The following is a 23,650-nucleotide window of genomic DNA, read 5'->3' on the forward strand; positions in this document are numbered from 1 at the left end:
CAGAGAGATCAGAGTGGGAATGAAGCGGAGAATTAAAGTGACAGGCGACCGGAAGCTCAGGGTCACCCTTACGGACTGAACGGAGGTGTTCCGCAAAGCGGTCGCCCAATCTGCGTTTGGTCTCCCCAGTGTAGAGGAGACCGCATCGTGAGCAGCAAATACAGTATATTAAATTGCAAGAAGTACAAGTAAATCGCTGTTTCACCTGGAAGGGGTGTTTGGGGCCCTGGACAGTGGGAAGGGAGGAGGTAAAAGGGCAGGTGTTGCATCTCTTGCACAGGAAGGTGCCAGATGAAGGAGAAGGGCTGTTAGGGGTTGTTGTGTATGTACCTTTAAGAGAAGAACTGATTCTATACTGCAGTACCGGCAGTGACCACCCCTGTATATAAAGCCATAGCAGGCTTCTGTACTTCAGTCTTGAATTACTCTCTGTTCAGTAAATACCTGTTTTATTGTTCTCCTGCAGTCTGAGTATTATTGATCCTCGGACACTACACTGGCGACGGGCAGGTTTGAACTCACCTGCAGTACTGCATCACCTCACGGGGATCTTTTCCCTGAAGAGAAGCTTCTTGGAGGTCGAAGTCAGAACGGCGGGCGTTGACCGCGGGCAACCGCCCAGGGATCCATCGGAGAGTTGCAGGGGAGGCTGTGGAGAGCTGGGCCTGGCTCCCCAGTCGAGGTGTTCCAGCAAGTCGTGCTGGTGGCAGGTAGTGCGCTGACCCCTCCGGTGTGCGGCGGGCTCGGGCTCGATCGAGCGGCTCTGCAAAGGGGCCGTGCAGCGTCGTCGGGAGGAAAAGAGAGAGAGGGTGGCGCGGTCGGTGCTCAAGAACAGGGCAGTGTGGAGAGGATAGAACGCGGAGAAGGAAAAGTGAGACGCGCCGAAGCCGCGGGTCGCCGCCATTACCCTGTAGAACGCTAGGAGCAGCGTGGCAGCAAGGGGAAGAAGGAAAAGCGCGGGAGGCGCCATTTTATTCCATTGGGGAAGAAGGAAAAGCGCGGGAGGTGCCATTTTATTACATTGGGGAAGAAGAAAAAGCGCTGGAGGCGCCATTTTAAATCACCCAAGGTGCCGAAGAGTGGCAGTATCACTGCTTTCGACAACGAGGTAGAAGACTGGACCACGTATGTGGAAAGAATTGAAGTGTACTGCAATGCCAATGAGGTGGCCAATGGAAAGAAGGCGTCGGTATTATTAAATTTGATGGGCGCGAGAACGTACGGCCTATTGCGGAATTTAATTACCCCAGCTAAACCAATGGAGAAAAGTTTTTAAGAGATTGTTAATATCTTACAGGAGAAAGATTCAAGTTCCATAAAAGAAACCAGCACAAAGATGAGAACAATGCTGACTATCTTACGGAACTATGCAAGTTATCGAAGCACTGCCAGTTCGGAGCAGGACTGGCAGACACCTTGCGGGATAAGTTTGTCTGCGGGCTCCAGAGTGAAGGAACCCAGAAACGACTACTTTCGGAAAAGGAACTGACGCTAGAACAGGCTTTCAGCGTGGCAGTATCCTACGAAGCAGCAGCACGGGAAGCTGCGGAAATACAACAGAAACCACAGGAATACAGCGCTAACGAAATGGCGTATGGAGCAGAAAAGTGCTATCGCTGCGGCAGAACAACCCATGATCAGAAGGACTGCTGGTTTAAGGACAAAGTATGCAGGCAATGCAGGAAAATGGGACATATAGCAAGAGTCTGCAGGTCGGGAAATAAAACCAACACTACAAGAACTACTAAGGAAAAGTACAAGAAAGTAAAAAAAATGACAGACAGTAGTTCGGAAGATCAGGAGAGTGATAATGACTCCGAGAGCAGGAGACTAAGTTGTCTAAAGTTACACAACGTGATCGCAAAGGAGGATCACCGAACCATTTGGGTCACCCTCATGATAGCAGGGTCCCAAGTAAAGATGGAATTGGATACAGGATCAGCCCTAACTGTCATGAATCGACAAGACTATGAGCGGCTATTCCCACATATACCCTTGAAGGACACGTCCATTGTATTGAAGACATACACGGGGCAAAAAGTCTACCCCAGAGGAAAAATAAGGGTGCCAGTTGAATACAACGGCAAGGAAACACAGAAACTGTATCTATATATACTACCAGATGGAGGACCACCATTATTGGGACATGAATGGATCCGAAAAATACAATTGGATTGGCATTCCATTCAGGCGCTAACTGTGACTGATAAAAAGGATGATGACGTCACACCTGGACGACTGTCAAAGATTCTAACTGACGCGAAAGAGGTGTTCCAACAAGGACTTGGGACTCTAAAAGGAGTAACGGCAACGATAAAAATCGAAGATAACGGAAACCCAAAATTTTTTAAGGCCAGACCGGTACCTTACGCGATCCGCCCAGCCGTTGAAGCAGAGCTGGAGAGTCTGGAGCGTTCGGGTGTGCTGTCCAAGGTGGACTGGAGCGAGTGGGCCACACCCATCGTTCCTGTAATGAAGAAATAATTGAGCAGCACGCCTGGGGAACCAAAGAAGGTTTGCATCTGTGGGGACTTCAAGGTAACTGTGAACCCAGTCCTGCACACAGTACAATATCCACTTCCACGGATAGAAGATATTTTCGCCTCACTATCTGGAGGGAAACGCTTTACAAAGATTGATCTGGCCCAAGCGTATCTACAAATGGAGGTGGAAGAAGCATCTAGGAAATACCTCATGATAAACACTCACAAAGGCCTTTACCAGTACAATCGACTGGTATTCGGGGTAGCATCAGCCCCGGCTATTTGGCAGAGGGCGGTGGAACAAGTCCTGCAAGGGATCCCGGGGACCCAGTGTTATTTGGACGACATCCTGGTTACGGACGAAAATGACAGTGAACACCTTGCCAACCTGGAGCAGGTGCTCACGAGATTACAGGAATATGGGCTACGAGCCAACCGCCCCAAATGCGAGTTCTTCAGGAGACAAATCTCGTATTGTGGCCACATGATTGATGAGGAAGGGTTGCATAAGTCGCCGGACAAGATTGAGGCTGTAGTCAAGGCTCCAGCACCGGAAAATGTGTCGCAACTGAGGTCGTTCCTCGGGTTGGTGAACTACTACCATAAGTTCTTGCCGAATTTATCTACAATTCTGCACCCACTGAACGCCCTACTGCAAACTGGAGTAACATGGAAATGGAATGATGAGTGTTAGTGTGCCTTTCAGAAATGTAAATGCCTAATCACTTCAAAAGAAGTATTGGCCCACTACAATCCAACACTACCGATTCGGTTAGCATGTGATGCGTCTCCCTACGGCATCGGAGCGGTGCTGTCACACAAATTCCTTGACGGTTCAGAGAGGCCAATAGCCTTTGCGTCGCGCTCGTTAACCTCAGCCGAGCGTAACTACGCCCAGATTGACAGGGAGGCCCTCAGCCTGGTGTGGAGGGTGAAGAAGTTCAATCACTATCTGCACGGGCAGAAATTCACCCTACTGACTGATCATCAGCCCCTGGTCTCCATTTTTAACCCAAAGAAGGGCGTTCCGGTGATGACGGCGCAACGGCTGCAAAGATGGTCACTTTTTCTAGGGGCACATCAGTATGACATAGAGTACAAGGGTACAAAACAGCATGGAAATGCTGATGGGCTGTCGCGCCTACCGTTGCCTACGGTAGAGGAAGCACCTGCAGTGGACCCTGTTGAGATATTCCATGCGACCATAGTCGAATGTCTACCTGTTACAAACTCAAGTATAGAGAAGGAAACCCGAAATGACCCGACACTCTCTCGGGTCTATGATTTGACGGTGAAGGGATGGCCAGCACATGGTGACTCACTGCTGCCAGCATTCTCGCCAAGGAGAGAACAGCTGTCAGTGTGCCGGGGGACCTTGATGTGTGGATCCCGAGTGGTAATTCCACCCAAGTTGAGAGATAGAGTGCTCAATGAGCTTCATGAGGGTCATCTGGGAGGGGTAAAAATGAAGAGCCTAGCCAGGGCGTTTGTGTGGTGGCCGGGAATCGATAAAGAAATCGAGGATGTGACCAAGAGATGCACAGGATGCCAGAAGGTCCAAAACGCTTCACCACAGGCCCCGCTACATCCATGGGAGTGGCCCTCATCTCCATGGCAACGGGTACACATTGATTTTGCTGGTCCATTTATGGACTCAATGTTCCTAATCGCTGTGGACGCCCATTCGAAATGGCCAGAGGTCATCAAAATGTCCTCCACCACCACGGAGAAAACTATTGCAGTCCTACGGATCATCTTCGCCAGGAATGGCTTACCAGAACAGATTTGCTCCGACAATGGGCCACAGTTTGTGTCAGAGGATTTCCGGAGGTTTCTGAGGAATAATGGGGTGAAGCATTACACATCTGCCCCATATCATCCAGCCACAAATGGATTGGCTGAGAGGTTTGTTCAGACCTTTAAAAAGGCCATAAAGGCAATGTATAATGACGACATACCACTACAACACAAGGTGGATAATTTCTTGTTTGCTTACCGGAATGCGACACATGCAGTCACCAACCAAGCCCCAGCCATAATGTTCTTCAACCGAAGGCTAAGATGTCGCCTGGATTTGCTCAAACCAAACATAAGACGAGATGTTGAGGATAAGCAATTCCAGCACATAAATGAGAAGCCAACCAGGAGCTTCAAGATAGGGCAACCAGTCTTGGCCCGCGACTACCGAACAGAAAAATGGCAGCCAGGAACGATATGCACACAGCAGGGACCACTAATGTACACAGTGGACGTTGGAGAGAGCATCGTGAGACGCCATGCTGACCAGATTCTAGAGTCACAGGAACAAGCCAAACCCATACCACGAGCAGGTGCACCTGGTAATCAATCCGAAGTACAGATTGCGTCTACCTCAGGAGTAGTGGTATTGGAAGCTGATGAACCAACCAATGACAATGAGCCAGAATCAACTCCGCCGCAAGAACAGGATACTCGAGAAAGGCGTTATCCAGTCAGGATCAGGAAGCCTCCTCAAAGACTGAACTTATAAATGATTATTTCAGTTGATGTATATAGTACAGAGAAAATTGTAATTGTAATTAGTTATTATTTAGTTGTTAAATGAATGTTATGTACTGTTTATCTAAAAGGGGAGGAATTGTTGTGTATGTACCTTTAAGAGAAGAACTGATTCTATACTGCAGTACCGGCAGTGACCACCCCTGTATATAAAGCCATAGCAGGCTTCTGTACTTCAGTCTTGAATTACTCTCTGTTCAGTAAATACCTGTTTTATTGTTCTCCTGCAGTCTGAGTATTATTGATCCTCGGACACTACAGGGGTGATTGAGGAGTGGACCAGGGTGCCGCGGAGGGAGTGGTCCCTTCGGAATGCTGAAAGGGGAGGTGAGGGGAAGATGTGTTTGGTGGTGGGATCACGTTGGAGGTGGCGGAAATGGCGGAGGATGATCCATTGAATGTGGAGGCTGGTGGGGTGAAAGGTGAGGACAAGGGGAACCCTATCGTGGTTCTGGGAGGGAGGGGAAGGGGTGAGAACAGAAGTGCGGGAAATAGAACGGGCACGGTCAAGGGCCGTGTCAACCACAGTAGAGGGGAATCCTCGGTTGAGGAAAAAGGAAGACATGTCGGAAGCACTGGTATGGAAGGTGGCATCGTCAGAACAGACGCGGCGGAGACGGAGAAACTGGGAGAATGGAATAGAGTCCTTACAGGAGGCGGGGTGGGAGGAAGTGTAGTCCAGGTAGCTGTGGGAGTCAGTGGGCTTGTAGTGAATGTTTGTCGAAAGCCGATCGCCAGAAATGGAGATGGAGAAGCCAAGGAAGGGAAGGGAAGAGTCGGAGATGGACCATGTGAAGGTGAGGGAAGGGTGGAAATTGGAAGTAAAGTGAATGAACTTATCTAGTTCAGGGCGAGAGCAGGAAACGGCACCGATACAGTCATCAATGTATTGGAAAAAAGAGGTGAGGAAGGGTCTTCGATTTCTAGGTCTGTTGTAGACTCATTGATAGAGACTGATTGCTATGATTAGTCAATGACTCCATTATCGCTGTATCATGCGGCTACCAGGATTGTAGAAGGCAAAGTAGATAGATTTTAGTCTTTTTCATCTAGCAATTCCTATATTTCTATTCTGGGCTGGCAACACATACAGTAACCGCGAAAGCTACCCGATTGTCATTAAAAACCCAACACATGTCCTTCGGTGAAGGGAAACCTGCCACCTCCTACCTGGTCTGGCCGATACGGTTGACTATTAATGGCTTCAGAGCAACTAGGGATGGGCAATAAATGCTGCCTTGCCAACGTCGCCCACATCTCGAGGACAAATATTCTAATAAAGCACACACAGGAATGTAATCAGAGTTCCCGTACGATGATCGGAAATTCTACCCTTTACTGACAAACCCACGTTGCCTTTTATTTTCCCTTAATGGGCCACTCTCAGGCGTGTTGTGCTAGGATTTGTGCCGTCACCTAGGCTGCTTCATGCTAACGTTAGAAGTGAAACAAAACTGTATTCTAGAACAGAGGACAGTCACGATCACTTACACTACATACACATCACATCACAACAGTACAGATACCAACATGGATTTCTAAGTAAAATCGGAGGAGTAATGTAGAGATAGTCAAAGACTGGGGTTCCAGTCCGCCATTGGTCAGGTGGTTGGTGAGAAGGGGATGTAGTTTTGGTGCAAGAGGGGAGGGGAGGAGGGGGGAATGGGTAGGAGGAGGAGGGGAGGAGAGGAGGGGAGGGGAGGAGGAGGGGGGAATGGGTAGGAGGGGAGGAGGGGAGGAGGAGGGGAGAGGAGGGGAGGAGGGGAGGGGAGGAGGGGAGGGGAGGAGGGCAGGGGAGGGGAGGAGGGGGGAATGGGTAGGAGGGGAGGAGGGGGTAATGGGTAGGAGGGGGGGAGAGGAGGAGGAGGGGAGGAGGAGGGGAGGGGAGGAGGAAGGGGGAATGGGTAGGAGGGGAGGAGGGGGTAATGGGTAGGCGTGCTGTTACCTCATGGAATTTCTCAAGATCTTCGTCAGAAAGCTCCTCGCCACATCAGCCTCAGTCTCAGAAGGAATTTTCTGCGCTACAATATCCACCATTTTGCCCTTCCTGAGTAAGCCAAACAACGAGAGGAAGAAATTCAGCCGAGTAGAGGTCTAGAGACAGGAGGTGTCAGAAAGTGCACACGGTCCCGGGTTAAAGACTAGGCCGTAAAGCTGCTGTTCAACGAAAGGCAAACACAGTTCTGGGTCGGACTTGATCTTAATACTGTTCTGAATGCTGATTGGCAAGGAAGTCCTTCCAACCAACACAACTATTCACTCTAGGCATGCATTGAGAATTCCTTATACTGTATTACAGGGTACATCTCTCACTGGCAGATATATCATCTCGCTGCTACAGTTACAAAGACAATTGTGCTCGGGCCCTATTTTCCAACATTCAATTTCTCTTTCAGAGGCGGAGCGTTTTGCCGAGTTAACGCCCGATCATTCTCGAACGTCATCTGTCAATCGCATCATGTTTCCATCCACCAAAGTTCTCCCAGTTTTCTATCCTGACACATTTTAAACTGGTGGCCCAAGAGTGTTGTGGGAAAAAGCACTGAAAGGAAGTAATACCAATCAATTCTCACTCATCGACCCCACAAAGAAAACAGCATGGATTCCATCCTCCTGGATACCTCTCCCAACTGTATTGGGTTCCTGAAACATCCATGGTCATGTGAATTTTTATTTTTATGGAGGATTTTACCTTTTTTTGGGCGAGCATACACCATCTTGTCAGCTGTGGCTCAGTGGGTAGCACTCTCGCCTCTGAGTCAGAAGGTCGTGGGTTCAAGCCCCACTTCAGAGACTTGAGCACAAAAATCTAGGCGGACACTCCAGTGCAGTGCTGAGGGATTGCTGCACTGTCGGAGGTGCTGTCTTTTGGATGAGATGTTAAAAGCGAGGCCCTGTCTGCCCTCTCAGGTGGATGTAAAAGATCCCATGGCACTAATTTGAAGAAAAGCAGAAAAGTTCTCCCCGGTGTCCTGGCCAATACTTAACCCTCAACCAACACCTAAAACAGATTATCTGGTCATTATCACATTGCAGTTTGTGGGAGCTTGCTGTGCACAAATTGGCTGCTGCGTTTCTTACATTACAACAGTGACTACACTTCAAAAAACACCTCATTGGCTGTAAAGCGCTTTGGGACATCCTGAGGTCGTGAAAGGCGCTATATAAATGCAACTCATCGGTTCTTTCTTTGTGCCTCCAAGTCGTACCATTGCCTGTGCCCATTGAAGATGGGTAGGCACCTGGTGCCAGAGTGGCCATGTAAAGATTTGCCATCTGGTTTACCCTCTGTTTGACAGGGTTGGGGGGGGGAGGGGGGCGCGCACCACGCCTCAGCTCGGCACCCTACGACACCACAGCAGAGATGAGAAACTCGGGCTGGGGACTGAAGCATGTCAACAACAACAACAACTTGCACTTACATAATGCGTTTAACGCAGAAAATGTCCCAAGGAGCTTCACAGAGGCGTAAGCAGGCAATTGGACACCAACACAAAGGGGGTGATATTGGGAGGGGTGAGCAACAGCCGGGCCGAAGAGGTAGGTTTTAAACAGGGTCTTAAAGGGAGGGAAGGAGATGGAGAAGCGAAGGGGTTTAGGGAGGGAATTCCAGAGCGTGGGGCCTACAGGGCTGAAGGCAGGGCCTTCACAATACAAAGCTTTCCCATGTACTACAATCCAGGATTTGACTAACCCTGGAGTACCAGCCTATATATACCTATCTCCTACACATGGGGATCATCTCCTACACATGGGGTTCATCTCCTACACATGGGGTTCATCTCCTACACATGGGGATCATCTCCTACACATGGGGTTCATCTCCTACACATGGGGTTCATCTCCTACACATGGGGTTCATCTCCTACACGTGGGGTTCATCTCCTACACGTGGGGTTCATCTCCTACACGTGGGGATCATCTCCTACACGTGGGGATCATCTCCTACACGTGGGGATCATCTCCTACACGTGGGGTTCATCTCCTACACATGGGGATCATCTTCTACACATGGGGTTCATCTGCTGCGACAAGGGTGAACCCGTACTGTTTTGTTTCAGATGGATAGAGGTTCCCTTAATTCAGTCACAAGCCCTAAAAAACGAGCTAGTCAGAATCTTGTCCTGAGCTTAAGTTGAAATAACTGTTGCCGGCTTCGTTGGTTGCTGCTTTGGGCTATTCTTTGCACTGATTGCCTCTGAGTCTTTGAAGCTTTGTTCTCATATGGATTCATGGGCATCTGATTACTATTTCCTCCTCCTGCTTCTATGCTCTCTTTAAGGGAGTGCTAGTTCCCAATCCCTGTAGGTAGGTAGGGATTCTTTGGTATATCATTTACAGAGCGAAGCCTGATTTGTAGCTGGTCCCTTGAGCTCCCCCCCCCGCCCCCATCTCCCAGTGGAATCTGAGGATGTCTTCGAGGGGTGAGAGCCCCTTTGAAAATGGTGCAAATGTGAAAGAAGCCTATGAGACTGGGGCTGGTAATACAGTGCCAGGCCCCTGCAGAGGTACTTTGTTGGGTTGTGGCTTGGGAGACCTCTTGATGTTCCTCACTTTTGTCCCAGCATTTAATGATGAGATGACTGACAAGAGGAGCAAAGAATCTCTTGAACTGGTACAATTAACTATATGAATTATAGATTCATATAGCACAGAAAGAGGCCATTCGGAACACTGTGCTTGTGCCGGCTCTTTGAAAGAGCTCTCCAATTAGTGTCCCTCCGCTGCTCTTTCCCCATAGCCCTGCAAATTTTTCCTTTTCAAGGATATATCCAGTTCCCTTTTGAAAGTTACAATTGAATCTGCTTCCACCACCCCTACCAGATCACATCAACTCATTGCATTAAAAAATCTCACCCTATGGTTCTTTTGCCAATTATGACCTGTGGCCTCCGGTTACCGATACTTCTGCCAGTGGATTCTCCCCATCCCCTCTGTCAAAACAACCTCTTGAACTGGTACAATGGCCCAGGGTGTTCACACGGTGTTGGAGTAGAAGCCCATAGGCAGCACTGTCTGTCTGTAACATCACAAGGACCTTTTCATCTGCGTGCCCAGCATGTATTTTTCCCAGGATCTATCATGTGAGCTCCTATTGTTTGTGAAAGCTGTCCATCATCATCATTTTGTATCTTCGCACTCTTCCTTTGGAGAACTGTGTGGAGTAGTGGGAGGGTTCGCAGGCTGATTAACAGTCTAACAGGCCGGGACATGAATGCTCCTTCTAAAACTGCTATCATCTTTATATCAGTAGATATGGTGGTTAGTCCTATGCGGCGGGTGGGTTTTATAGGCTCCCACAACCCATACGATGAGGGGGGGGGGGCGCGGGGGGGGCACCCACACCCGCTGGATGTCAACCCAGAATTCAGGGCCGGAGCGCCGGTCTCCACTCTCCAGGACTGTCTGGAGCGGGGCTCGAACCCTTCACCTTCTGGCCCAGAGGCAGGAATGATACTGCTGAGCCAATGGCTTGCTCCCATGATAGCTACTGAATGAAGAAGAATTTGACAAGGGACAGGTGCTTGTGGCTGTAACATGCTCCACGAAGGAGGTGGGGGGGGGTGGGGGGGGGTTTCGGGTTCATCAGCAACACCTCACACAAGGTTCCAAGACAGCACTGGGCACTTCCGCATAGCTAGAGAGTAATAGAAACACAGAAGATAGGAGCAGGAGTAGGCCATTCGGCCCCTCAAGCCTGTTCCGCCATTTAATGAGATCATGGCTGATCATCCAAATTCAGTACCCTGTCCCTGCTTTCTCCCCATATCCCTTGATCCCTTTAGCCTTAAGAAATATATCTAACTCCATCTTGAATATATTTATTGAATTGGCCTCAACTGCCTTGTGTGGTAGAGAATTCCACAGGTTCACCACTCTGGGTGAAGAAATTCCTCCTCATCTCAGTCCTAAATGGCTTACCCCTTATCCTTAGACTGTGACCCCTGGTTCTGGACTCCCCCGCCATCAGGAACATCCTTCCTGCATCTAGTCTGTTTAGTACTTTAAGAATTTTATAAGTTTCAATGAGATCCCCTCTCATTCTTCTAAACTCCAGCAAATATAAGCCCAATCGACCGAATCTCTCTTCATACATCATTCCTGCCATCCCAGGTATTAGTCTGGTGAATCTTCGCTGCACTCTCTCCATGGCAAGAACATCCTTCCTCAGATAAGGCGACCAAAACTGCACACAATACTCAAGGTGTGGTCTCACCAAGGCCCTGTACAACTGCAGCAAGACATCCTTGCTCCTGTACTCGAACCCTCTCGCTACAAAGGCCAACATACCATTTGCCTTCTTAACCGCCTGCTGCACCTGCATGCTTACCTTCAGCGACTGGTGCACAAGGACACCCAGGTCTCGTTGCACTTCCCCTTTTCCCAATCTATTGCCGTTCGGATAATAATCTGCCTTCCTGTTTTTGCCACCGAAGTGGATAACCTCGCATTTATCCACATTATACTGCATCTGCCATGCATCTGCCCAATCACCCAACCTGTCCAAATCATACTGGAGTTTCTCTGCATCCTCCTCACAGCACACACGCCGAGTAGGTGGGGGCCGGGGAGAGGGGGTAGGTGGAGAATCAAAGGGGCACCAAGAGAAGCACTCACACATTAACATGAGGTGCTGGTTTGAGAAACACACTGGCAGAAGGCCGGGAGACAGCTGCCTGCCCAAACTGCTCCCATCAGAGAAGGAAAGGGAAGAGGCCAAAGAGTCAACTCTGAAGGAAGAACTCTGGAAATCTTTGAGAGAATGTTAAAAATGCTTATGAGAATATTGTGTCGCTTTAGGCAAGGAGCGGGGATAGGGCCTGCCAGATATTCTAAAGAAAGACTAACCCCACAAACAGCATTGTGATAATGATCAGATAATTGTTTTTTTAGCAATGTTCGTTGAGGGATAAATATTGGCCAAGACACTAGGGAGAGCTCCCCAGCTCTTCTTTGAATAGAGCCGTGGGATCTTTTACATCCACCTGAGGGGGCAGACGGGGCCTCAGTAGGACGTCTCATCCAAAAGACGGCACCTCTGACAGTGCAGCACTCCCTCAGCACTGGAGTGTCAGCCTGGATTATATGCTCAAGTGCCTGGAGTGGGGCATGAACCCACAAACCTTCTGACGAGAGTGATACCACCAAGCCATGGCTACTCAGACAAAAATTAACTCAAAACATGATGCCTTCTGCACAGGGCTGCTGCCACAGCAGGTTAAATGTTTATTGCAGGAATTATAAAGGCAGTTTATAAAGCTCCTTCCACTCCCAAGTGTTATTGAAGCGATAATAGGTTTCCTGGGGTGCTGTACCCAGTGCAGAACAGCGTTTAGCCATATGGCAGCAGTCATGCAATAAACTGATCAGCAGGACCTCCGAGCTTTCAGAGCAGCTGGATTAATAGTGCAGACCGCACGGGAGAGTTTGTTCAAAGCTGCTGCCGGCTCGTAAATGCCGCAAACAGCTCGCCGCATCTGGCGTTGACACTCTGCCATTCAAGCTCTCCGCACAGTGAGCAACATGCAGGCGAGTAGGGGTTGGTAAAGGTGAGGAAATGCCTCGTTTGTCCCTCCGAACCCCTTCCGAGTTCAGCCAGCCTTTGGCCAAGGCCGGTCTCGATCCAGAATGGAACCGCAGTGAGCAGACACCCGTCTCACGGGAGATGCATTTCTACTCAGAGATCATGCAAACACAAATGCAAACGGAGAGGAGTGGTGTCACACTGCCGAATGCTCTCAGCTCGCTCTCGAAACCTCGCTCTGTACTCACCCTGTTGGCTGTTGGGTTCAGTTTGTACAAGAAATGTTCACACTTCTAACATTGTTTTTTTTTTGAAGCGATGTTTTCAAAAACGTAGCTGCAGGGGGGAGGGAGAGGGGTTGCGGGGGGGTGGGGGGGGGATTGAAGAATCAGTCGCACACCATCAGTGAACACGTGACCAAGGATTGTTCAGTTTATTACCCTCGGAATAAAGTCCCTGAAACACTTTGATCAGGTGGCAATGGCCTTTAAAAGCTTTACAGTCCAAGATGAGCTGTTACCTTGTCTCGACGAACTACAGAAAGTAGACAGACTGGAGAATGAGAGTCCACTGCGACAACTGGAGTTCAGAAAGGCAGACTGTTCTGTACGGGCAGGTTTTTACATTGGAGCGCCATTGTGTCATAGGAACAGGAGGAGGCCATTCAACCCCTCGAGACTGGGCCGCCATTCAATCAGGTCATGGCTGATCTGTATCTTAACTCCATCTACCCGCCTTGGTTCCGTAACCCTCAATACCCTTGCCTAACAAAATCTAACTCTAAGTTTTGACATTTTCAATTGAGCCCCAGCCTCAACAGCTTTTCTTGGGAGAGAGTTGCAGATTTCCACTACTCTTTGTGTGAAGTGGTGCTTTCTGTCATCACCCCTGAGGTACCTCCCCTTTTCCTTGCTTGGGTCCTCCCATTAGACACACACCCAACCCCAGCTGAGAAGGCAGGAAGGCAACCTGCGCTCAAATCTCTGCCAGCGTTGCCGTGAAGCCAGCCTCTGTTCGAGCATGTTCAAGTGACCAACTCTGCCTCCATGTTGACCTCCCAGTAAAGGAGGACCCAGCCTCCATACCCAAACACAATATCTGATTAGGTTAGGTTAGGAAAGAAAGACTCGCAGGATGTCGCAAAGCGCTTTACAGCCAATGAAGTACTTTTGAAGTGTCGTAATGTAGGAAACGCAGCAGTCAAATTGCACGTTTTGGCTCCCACAAACAGCAATGAAATAATGGCCAGATAATCTGTTTTATTGATAGCGGTTGAAGGATAAATATTGGCCAGGACACCAGGGAGAACTCCCCTGCTCTTCTTCCAATAGTGCCATGGGACATTTCATGTCGACCTGAGAAGGAAGATGGGGGCCTCGGTTTAACGTCTCATCTGAAAGACAGCACCTCCGACAGTGCAGCACTCCCTCAGCACTGCACTGGAGTGTCAGCCTAGGCTTTGTGTTCACGTCTCTGGAGTGGGGCTTGAACCCTCGACCTTCTGATTCAAAGAGTGCTACCACTGAGGCAAGGCTACGCGGGGCCCAGAATGAACTCAAAACAGGATGCCTATTGCACAGGGCTGCTTCCACTACCATTGGTCTGGATAGTTAATAGCAATCCTGTAAATTATGCCTTGGAAACCAACCTTCAAGCTATTGATATCATACCTCACGCCAAAAGATATCCCTGAAACGGACAGATCCTTTCAATCCCCCTTTAGATATCGATGCAGAGATGGTGTTTAGCTTTTTACAATGCTAAGTACAATCTGTTCTTAGGGCTCCAATTCAAGTACCCAGAAAATAGTGTAGAGTTTCTCCTACTGATAGGGTTTGATGAAAAGGGGGTTGGGCTGAATGGCCTGTTTCTCATGTGCTGGGCTTATTGGGCGCTCAAAGAGGACAAGCTCGCTTTGTATGTCTTCTTCCTTAAAACAAACAACAAATTGAAAGTGGGACGCGTCAACTAACCTCCACGTAGGCTAGAAGGTGGAGGAAGAAAAAAAATCAGCCAGGGTTCAAGGCCTAATTGGTGGGATGTGTATTTATGTGGATGTCGGGTAAAACTGGGCCCAGGAATCAGGAGGCCAAACTATGAAAAACAGATTTAACAAACGCAGTTATTTTAAGAAGGTGGAGTTCCCAGTTTCCCATCTCATTTTCAGGTGTGGTTATGGAAACTAGATGTAAACAGAGGGAGCAAGGACGCAAAGCTCCCAGAACCCAAATACGACAAATATGAAAGCAGCTTTAAACTAACTTAACTGCCTATCTGCAGTATTATGCTGCCATTTTCATGTGGCTTCTCTAGGTCACATCAAGCTCGGCCCCGCCAAGTTCGGCCCACCTCCCCCCCCATCCCAAAAAGCTAGGCACCACCAAGCTAGGCCCCGCCAAGTTAGGACACACCCCTAAGGTGTGTGTAGGATGTGTGGTGAAGAAGAATGACAGATCTTGTCCTTCCAAACATGGGTTGTATCTGGAGAGACTATTTTGAGAAGCTGGTGATGATTACAGCAGAGGAAAAAGTGCACGGCGATTAAAAGGGGATTGGATTAAGTGCAAATTAACCCCATGAAATATTGGCACTGGCGCACTAAACAAATTCGAGGAGTGATTCCATGACTGGTCACTAGCAGTGGTCCGAGGAACCATATCCGTGGGCCTGTGATCCCCTGAGGCGCACGCCCTGGGAATATCAGACCATGGAATTAGCCTTCTAGTGATAACGCTAATACAATTCAAATGCTCAAATAACAGGCTCCTGTTCTACCCAGCCACCTTCAATACATGATACTGCTGGCAACAGAAACCTCCTGTTCTGTTATTGTATCTCTCTCTCACTGCCTCTCCCTCACTCTGTGTTTGTCTCTCTCTCTCTCACCACAGAAAGCTACAATCAATGGTCAAGTTTAATGCATTGCTTATAATAGCAGGACAGATTCATCCTGAAGTCTGATTTCCATTTGCCACCATTAACCACTGGACCTACCAGACTGCACCAGCACGAACCAGATCCACCACAGGGGTAGTGCTCACCCCGATACCATTTCAGACACATGCAGGTTCCCAGCAGTTTAAATGAGTCGAGATGGTAACCTCCCTCCTGTCTCAGCCCCAGATGGCTGAATTAATAATAAATGTAAAACATTTTAGATCTGCGTTCACGTACACACACACACATCTAAAAATGCGCACTGAATGTCAAATCCATGCCCGCTTCTGAAAGTACAAAAACTTAATCTGCAACAACACCACTTTAATATGTGCAGGTCTCTGCTGCATCGAATTTACTGTAGGATTGATTGTCAACCGACCAGGATTGTGCTGGAGTCTCCAGGAATTGAAAATTAATCTCCTGGTCACTGCTGCGAGCAGCCCAGTTTTGTTTTTTCATTCTCTTCAAACATTTTCATTTATTAGTTGTGAAAATATTGGAGATGGGGAAACAAAGTCTGTTTGACGGACAATTAAGATTAATCAAACTGGGTAACGAAGAGTATGTTTGGTTTCCGATTGGCCGTGGGAAGGCGGTGTGCCCAGAGGATGGACCAATGGAGGGGCTGTGAGGGCAGGGTGGTTCGCGGCGGGAGGTCATGTGATGAAACCGCCAGGAATTCGCCCAACCAGAGTTGGCGACACTATTATACGCTGGGTGAAACTTGCAGTTGCTGGGAAGGAGGGGCAAGGCCTGCAGAGTCCAGTCGTGCTGAGAGCGTGTTGCTGCGTTTAGGATACGCTAAGAGCTCGGCTCACGGACAGAACCAAAATGGCTGTACTGTACCGTGCCAAATGTCGCCAGTGTGCGCTGGCCACCGTGGAAGGGTTCCGGCCGACTCCCAATCCCCTCCATCTTTTGATTTGTTCATTCTCAGGCTGTGGTCATCACTGGCAAGGTCCCGAGTTGCCCTAAGGTGGTGGTGGTGGTCGGCCTTCTTCTTGAACTAGGTAGCAGGTTTGATACAAATTAGTGACCACTTCAGAGGGCAGTTAAGAGTCAACCACATTGGTGTGGGACTGAAATCAGATATAAGCCAGACCGGATAAGGAGGCAGGTTTCCTTCCCCAAAGAACATTAGTGAACCAGTTGAAGAGATTTTACGACAATCCACAGCTTCATGGTCACTTTTATTGATACCAGTTTTTTATTTCCAGAATTTTTTTAAAACTAAATTCAAATTCTCAAACTGCTTTGGTGGGATTTAAACTCACATTCTCTGGATTATTACATGTTAACCATGGCTCAGTTGGTAGCACTCTCGCCTCAGAGTCAGAACATTGTTGGTTTGAGCTCCCACTCCAGAGACTTGAGCACAAAGTCTAGGCTGACACTCCCAGTGCAGTGCTGTCGGAGGGGCCGTCTTTTGGATAAAACTATAAACCCAGGCCCTGTCTGCCCTCTCAGGTGGACGTAAAAGATCCCAAGGTACTATTCCGAAGAAGAACAGGCGAGTCCTCCCTGGTGTCCTGGCCAATATTTATCCCTCAACCAACACCATTTATCTCATAAAATGCTGGAGGTACTCAGCAGGCCAGGCAGCATCCGTGGAGAGAGAAACAGAGTTAACATTTCAGGTCGAAGACCTTTCCTCAGAACTGGAAAAAAGCTGGAAAAGGAACAGATTTTAAAGCAGATTCCATCCTATCACAGACCTTCCCCTTTTGTTCTTTCATCCCCTCCCCCATTTCCCAGCCCCTAAACTTGCTTTAAAATCTGTTCCTTTTCCTGCTTTTTTCCAGTTCTGACGAAAGGTCTTCGACCCGAAACGTTGACCCTGTTTCTCTCTCCACGGATGCGGCCTGGCCTGCTGAGTTTTTCCAGCGTTTTCTGTTGTTATTTCAGATTTCCAGCATCCGCAGTATTTTGCTATTGTACCACTTATCTCATTTGTGGGACCTTGCTGTGCACAAACTGGCTGCCGCGTTCCCCTACATTACAATGGTGACCACAATTCAAAAAGTACAGCAGTGGCTGTAAACTGTTTTGGGACGTCCTGCAGTCGCGAAAGGCGCTATATAAATGCAAGATCTTTCTTTCTTTCAGGTCCTCCTATTAGTCCGGGCCTATGGATTACCAGCCCGATAAGGGAAATGCTGAACTGAGGCAGACGACGGGAAGCGAAGGAGTGAGGAAAAAAGGCTACATACAGTGGCACCACAAGTCCCGGCCAGAATGGAGATGATTGGGTAATTCCCCCGCCAATCAAGCCTGCAGATCGCACTGCTGTTAAGTGACTGGGATTGATTTTATGCACATAATTTGTATGAAGTAACTATCCTCCAGTCACTGTATTTTGCTGGAGAAATAATCCTGCTGTAGACTCTGTCTGCTGTAGTTCCAGTCATGAGTTTGGAGACTCTGTTTGCTGAGGAAATAGACTCTGCTGTAGTTTATGAGTAAATTAAAACCACAAGTCCCGCCCCGCCTCCAACTCATTGACAGACACAACGTTGTCAATATTCAGGTCCCCCCCCCCAAAAAAAATGGGAGATTCTCCTCAATAACTGGCCACAGGATGGCCTTAATCTCCTGGAAGTCGATCACCGAGTTGCCCTCTCAGTTGGTATGGTGCATGACACGGAGGAGAAATCCAACCTACACACACCACTGTGCCCTCCATGTCCCCAACACAAAGCTTATTACACACAACGGGTCGCTCCTGTTTTATGAGCCGTAGAAATATTTTGAAATCAGCTTAGGAATTGGCTATAAATATTTACCCGTTAAAAGATCAGCAAGCTAGGCTCTGTTTGTGCAAAAAAAAACTGCAACGCAGGTTCCAGCTCGTTCAGCAGATTTCCTGAAGGACTAATCGCGGATAATTCACTGTAGCCTGTTCGCTGTCACTGTCCAGTGTCCACTGTCACTATCTGCATGCTCCACAAATACACACTGAAGTTAAAATAAAAATGACGCTGGTAAATCCTTCGTTAACATGAAGGCCGAAAACCAGAGTAGTATATGGGAGCTTGTTATTCATTCAGTCACGTGGTCTGAAAAGGGAGAGTTTAACTGTGACGGAACCAAGACTGAGGAGGGAGAAAACCCCAAGGTGTCAGCTGTGGCTCAGTGGGTAGCACTCTCGCCTCCGAGTCAGAAGGATGTGGGTTCAAGCCCCACTCCAGAGATATAATCTAGGCCGGCACGCCCAGTGCAGTACCGAGGGAGTGCTGCACTGTCGTAATGAGACGAGGTTGTGAAAGGCAAGACTTTCTTTTGTTATTTTTTATTGCTAATACCCTCAGGAGATGCTCCAGCTTGCGGTTTGAGGAGGGTAATCATCAGTCAGTCCTCTGAGGCATCACCAGAGATAATGGAACAACTTCTCTTCCGAGTGGAGTCACCAAGCTACCATTTTGTTTTGTTGTTTCGGTAATTCAAAATGGATGCAAAAGACGACTTGTGGTCACCGCAACCGCGGGATGAATTTGATATCTCTGGTGGAGAGCTTTGTGCCGAGTGCGTCCCCATTGTGGACCCATTCCCCTGAAATGACTGGATGGGAAAGTGCGGGCTGTGAATCGGGCGTATCTAAACCAGCACATTCCCCCCCCCACCCCGCCGGCTCCCTCCCATTCCCCCCCCACCCACAAAGATTCATACCAGGAACGATAAAAATTACACACACACTGATACAATAAAGGGAATTTTTCAGCCAGATTATCTTTGTAAAATAATAAATTGACTGATGGCAGACACTATTCGTGGCGCATCACCCTCATCACTGCCGTGCCTTAGGCAATATTTTTCGTAAGAACCATTCTCAATAATAAACGAAGAATAGTTACTTGGGCAAGGTAGCATTGGAACACAGGAACAGGAGGCCATTCAGCCCCTCAAGCCTGTTCCGCCATTCTATTAGACCACGGCTGATCTGTACCTCAACTTAATTTTCCCACCTTTGCTCCATATCCCTTGATACCCTGACCCAACAAAAATCTATCGATCTCAGTCTTGAAAATTTCAATTGACCCCCAGCGTCCACAGAATTCGAGAGTCCGTTACCCTTTGTGTGAAACAATGCTTCCTGATTCCACTCCTGAACAGCCTAGCTCTAATTTTAATGTTATGCCCCCCTGTTCTGGATTCTCCCACCACAGGAAATAGTTTCACTGTATCTACTCTATCAAATACTTTCATCATTTTAAACACCTCAATCATATCACCTCTCAATCTTCTAAACTCAAGGGAGTACAAGCCAAGGTTCTGCAACCTGCCCTCACAATTTAACCTTATAAGCCCCGGTATCTTTCTGGTGAATCTTCACTGCACCCCCTCCAAGGCCAACATACCCTTCCTGAGGTGCGGGGCCCAGAACTGAACGCAGTGCTCCAGATGGGGTCTGACCAAGGCTCTGTACAGCTGAAGCTTCATTTCCTCCGCTTTGAATCCAACCCCCCTTTGAGATAAAGGCTAATACTCCATTTGCCTTTTTGATTGGTTTTTGTGCCTGTCGTCCAGCTTTTAATGATTTGCGTACTTGGACACTGAAATCTCTCTGCTCCTCCACAGTTTCTACTTTCTCACCATTTAGAAAATACCCTGATCTATCTTTCTTGGATCCAAAGTGGATGGCCTCACAATTCTCCACATTGAATTCCATTTCCCACTGTTTTGCCCACTCACTTAACCTGTCTCTGTCCCTTTGTAACATCCTGCTCTACAACTACTATTATAACGGAGGCAAGTGATCGACCACAGCGTGACGCCTCGTGACAGCTCGTGATTTTCACAAGCTACCACGAGGAATGTGATTTTCGTCTAGGGGGAAAAAAAAACACAATTTAAAAATGTCACCCTATTTGTGGTCAAAATCAGGAGACTCTGCACAACTGAAGCCTCACTTTGTCATGCTACCAGTGACGGACTTGGGCTGGAGTCCGAGGGTTGTGTGCCTCCTTTCTCTCATGGAGAGGGGGGAATGATACTGAAGCTTGGCTCTGTCTCAGGTAGGTACGCACACTGAGCTACCAGCTGACCAGGGACCACTGCGAGGTGGGTCACAAGTGATCGGGAGGTGGACTGCTCCCAGGCCAGGTTCTCAAGTACCACAGGTCATTGCATCTTCCCACATATAAAAAATATATATTTTTTTAATTAGTTCATGGGATGTGGGCGTCGCTGGCAAGGCCAGCATTTATTGCCCATCCCTAATTGCCCTTGATAGAAGGTCAACGGCTGCAGTCCATATGGGAAGGTACTACCACAGTGCTGTTGGGGAGGGAGTTCCAGGATTTTGACCCAGCGACGATGAAGGAATGGCGATATATTTCCAAGTCAGGATGGTGTGTGACTTGGCGAGGAACTTGGAGGTGGTGGTGTCCCCATGCGCCTGCTGCCTTTGTCCTTCTAGGTAGTAGAGGTCATGGGTTTGGGAAGTCCTGTCGAAGAAGCCTTGGCGAGTTGGTGCAGTGCATCTTGTAGATGATACACACTGCAGCCACTGTGTGCTGGTGGTGGAGTGAAGGTTTAAGGTGGTGGATGGGATGCCAATCAAGAGGGCTGCTTTGTCCTGGATGGTGTCGAGCTTCTTGAGTGTTGTTGGAGCTGCACTCACCCAGGCAAGTGGAGAGTATTCCATCACACTCCTTACTTGTGCCTTGTGGAAAGGCTCTGGGGAGTCAGGTGGTGAGACACTCGCTGCAGAATACCCAGCCTCTGACCTGCTCTTGTAGCCACAGTATCTATGTGGCTGGTCCAGTTAGTTTCTGGTCAATACTGACTCCCAGGATGTTGATGGTGGAGCATTCGGCAATGGTAATGCCGTTGAATGTCAAGCGGCGGTGGGTGGACTCTCTCTTGTTGGAGATAGTCATTGCCTGGCACTTGTGTGGCGCGAATGTTACCTGCCACTTATCAGCCCAAGCCTGAATGTCATCCAGGTTTTGCTGCATGCGGGCATGGACTGCTTCATTATCTGCGGAGTTGCGAATGGCACTGAACACTGTGCAATCATCAGCGAACATCCCCACTTCTGACTTTATGATGGAGGGAAGGTCATTGATGAAGCAGCTGAAGATTATTGGGCCTAGGACACTGCCCTGAGAAGCTCCTAAGTGATGTACTGGGGCCGAGATGATTGACCTCCAACTACCACAATCATCTTCCTTTGTGCTAGGTATGACTCCAGCCAGTGGAGAGTTTCCCTCACCCCTCCACCCTCCGATTCCCATTGACTTCAGTTTTACCAGGGCTCCTTGATGCCACACTCGGTCAAATGCTGCCTTGATGTCAAGGGCAGTCATTCTCACCTCACCTCTGGAATTCAGCTCCTTTGTCCATGTTTGGACCAAGTCTGTAATGAGGTCTGGAGCCGAGTGGTCCTGGCAGAACCCAAACTGAGCATTAGTAAGTGCCGCTTGATAGCACTGTCGATGACACCTTATATCATTTTGTTGATGATTGAAAGTAGACTGATGGGGCGGTAATTGGCCAGATTGGATTTGTCCTGCTTTTTGTGGACAGGACATACCTGGGCAATTTTCCACATTGTCGGGTAGATGCCAGTGTTGTAGCTGTACTGGAACAGCTTGGCTAGAGGCGCAGCTAGTTCTGGAGCACAAGTCTTCAGCACGACAGCCGGGATGTTGTCCGGGCCCATAGCCTTTGCTGTATCCAGTGCGCTCAGCCGTTTCTTTATATCACGTCAAGTGAATCGAATTGACTAAAAACTGGCTTCTGTGATGGTGGGGACATCAGGAGGAGTCCAAGATGAATCATCCACTCAGCACTTCTGGCTGAAGATGGTTGCAAATGCTTCAGCTTTGTCTTTTGCACTCACATGCTGGGTTCCGCCATCATTGAGGATGGGGATATTCATGGAGCCTCCTCCTCCTATTAGTTGTTTAATTGTCCACCATCATTCACGACTGGATGTGGCAGGACTGCAAAGCTTTGATCTGATCCATTGATTGTAGGATCGCTTAGCCCTGTCTATAGCATGCTGCTTCTGCTTTTTAGCATGCATGTAGTCCTATGTTGCAGCTTCCCTAGGTTGGCACTTCAATTTTAAGTACGCCTGGTGCTGCTCCTGGCATGCTCTTCTACATTCATTATTGAACCAGGGTTGGTCCCCTGGCTTGATGGGAATGGTAGAGTGAGGGACATGCCGGGCCATGAGGTTACAGATCGTGGTGGAATACAATTCTGCTGCTGCTGATGGCCCACAGCGCCTCATGGATGCCCAGTTTTGCGCTGCTAGATCTGTTCTGAATCTATCCCATTTAGCACGGTGGTAGTGCCACACAACACGATGGAGAGTGTCCTCAGTGTGAAGACGGAATTTTGTCTCCACAGACTGTGCGGTGGTCACTCCTACCAATACTGTCATGGACAGATGCATCTGCGACAGGTAGATTGGTGAGGATGAGGTCAAGGAGGTTTTTCCCTTGTGTTGGTTCTCTCACCACCCGTCGCAGGCCCAGTCAATTAAAGTGTGGTAATACATTTTCATGACAAATCTAGCTCTTGGTCTGTTCATATCCTTGACGTCCTCTTCTAGCCTGAAGTGAGCAGCTGACTCAATATCCTGTCTATGACAAAGATTGCCTATGTCCACCTCTGTAACATTGCCTGTCTCCGCCCCTACCTCAGCCCATCTGCTGCTGAAACCCACATCCATGTCGTCATCATCCCCTGGCTCCATTACGCCAATGCACTCCTGGCCGGCCTCCCATCCTCCATAGCCTTCAGCTTATCCAAAACTCTGCTGTCTGTATCCTACCGAGACGTTAAACTGAAGCTCCATCTGCCCACTCAGTTGGACAAAAAGATCCCATGGCACTATTTCGAAGAGCAGGGGCGTTATCCCCAGTGTCCTGGCCAATATTATTTTTCTCAACCAAGACCTAAAAACAGATTATCTGGTCATTATTTCATTGCTGTTTGTGGGAGCTTGCTGTGTGCAAATTGGCTTCTGCGTTTCCTACATTACATCAGTGACTACACTTCAGAAGTACTTCATTCACTGTAAAGCGCTTTGGAACGACCTGAGGTTCTTTTTTCACCCTGCACCAAGTCCCGGTCGTCCATCGGTCGTGTCCTCGCCGACTCACACTGTCTCCCAGTCGCCCAATGCCTCAAATTAAAACTTTCATCCTTA

At 48.6% G+C, this 23,650-nt stretch overlaps 1 protein-coding gene across 8 annotated transcripts in view; it reads right to left on the reverse strand.

The window, feature by feature from the left end:
- The window catches only part of shroom2a (shroom family member 2a), a 299,172-nt gene that overhangs the window by 66,969 nt on the left and 208,553 nt on the right, over positions 1 to 23,650 (reverse strand). Inside the window, exon 3 of one of the 8 annotated variants that reach the window (XM_086006383.1) lies at positions 6,967 to 7,068. The exons of 6 other annotated variants lie outside the window; for them this stretch is intronic. In XM_086006383.1, the coding sequence (XP_085862509.1) occupies positions 6,967 to 7,068 (102 nt within the window). Of the gene's footprint in view, positions 1 to 6,966; positions 7,074 to 23,650 lie in introns of those variants that run through there. One more of the 8 variants, XM_086006379.1, reaches the window with a different exon arrangement.

The sequence above is a fragment of the Somniosus microcephalus genome, chromosome 14 (assembly GCF_052327205.1).
Source record: "Somniosus microcephalus isolate GS21.2 chromosome 14, FLI_Smic_1.0, whole genome shotgun sequence".
Taxonomy (NCBI): Eukaryota; Metazoa; Chordata; class Chondrichthyes; order Squaliformes; family Somniosidae; genus Somniosus; species Somniosus microcephalus.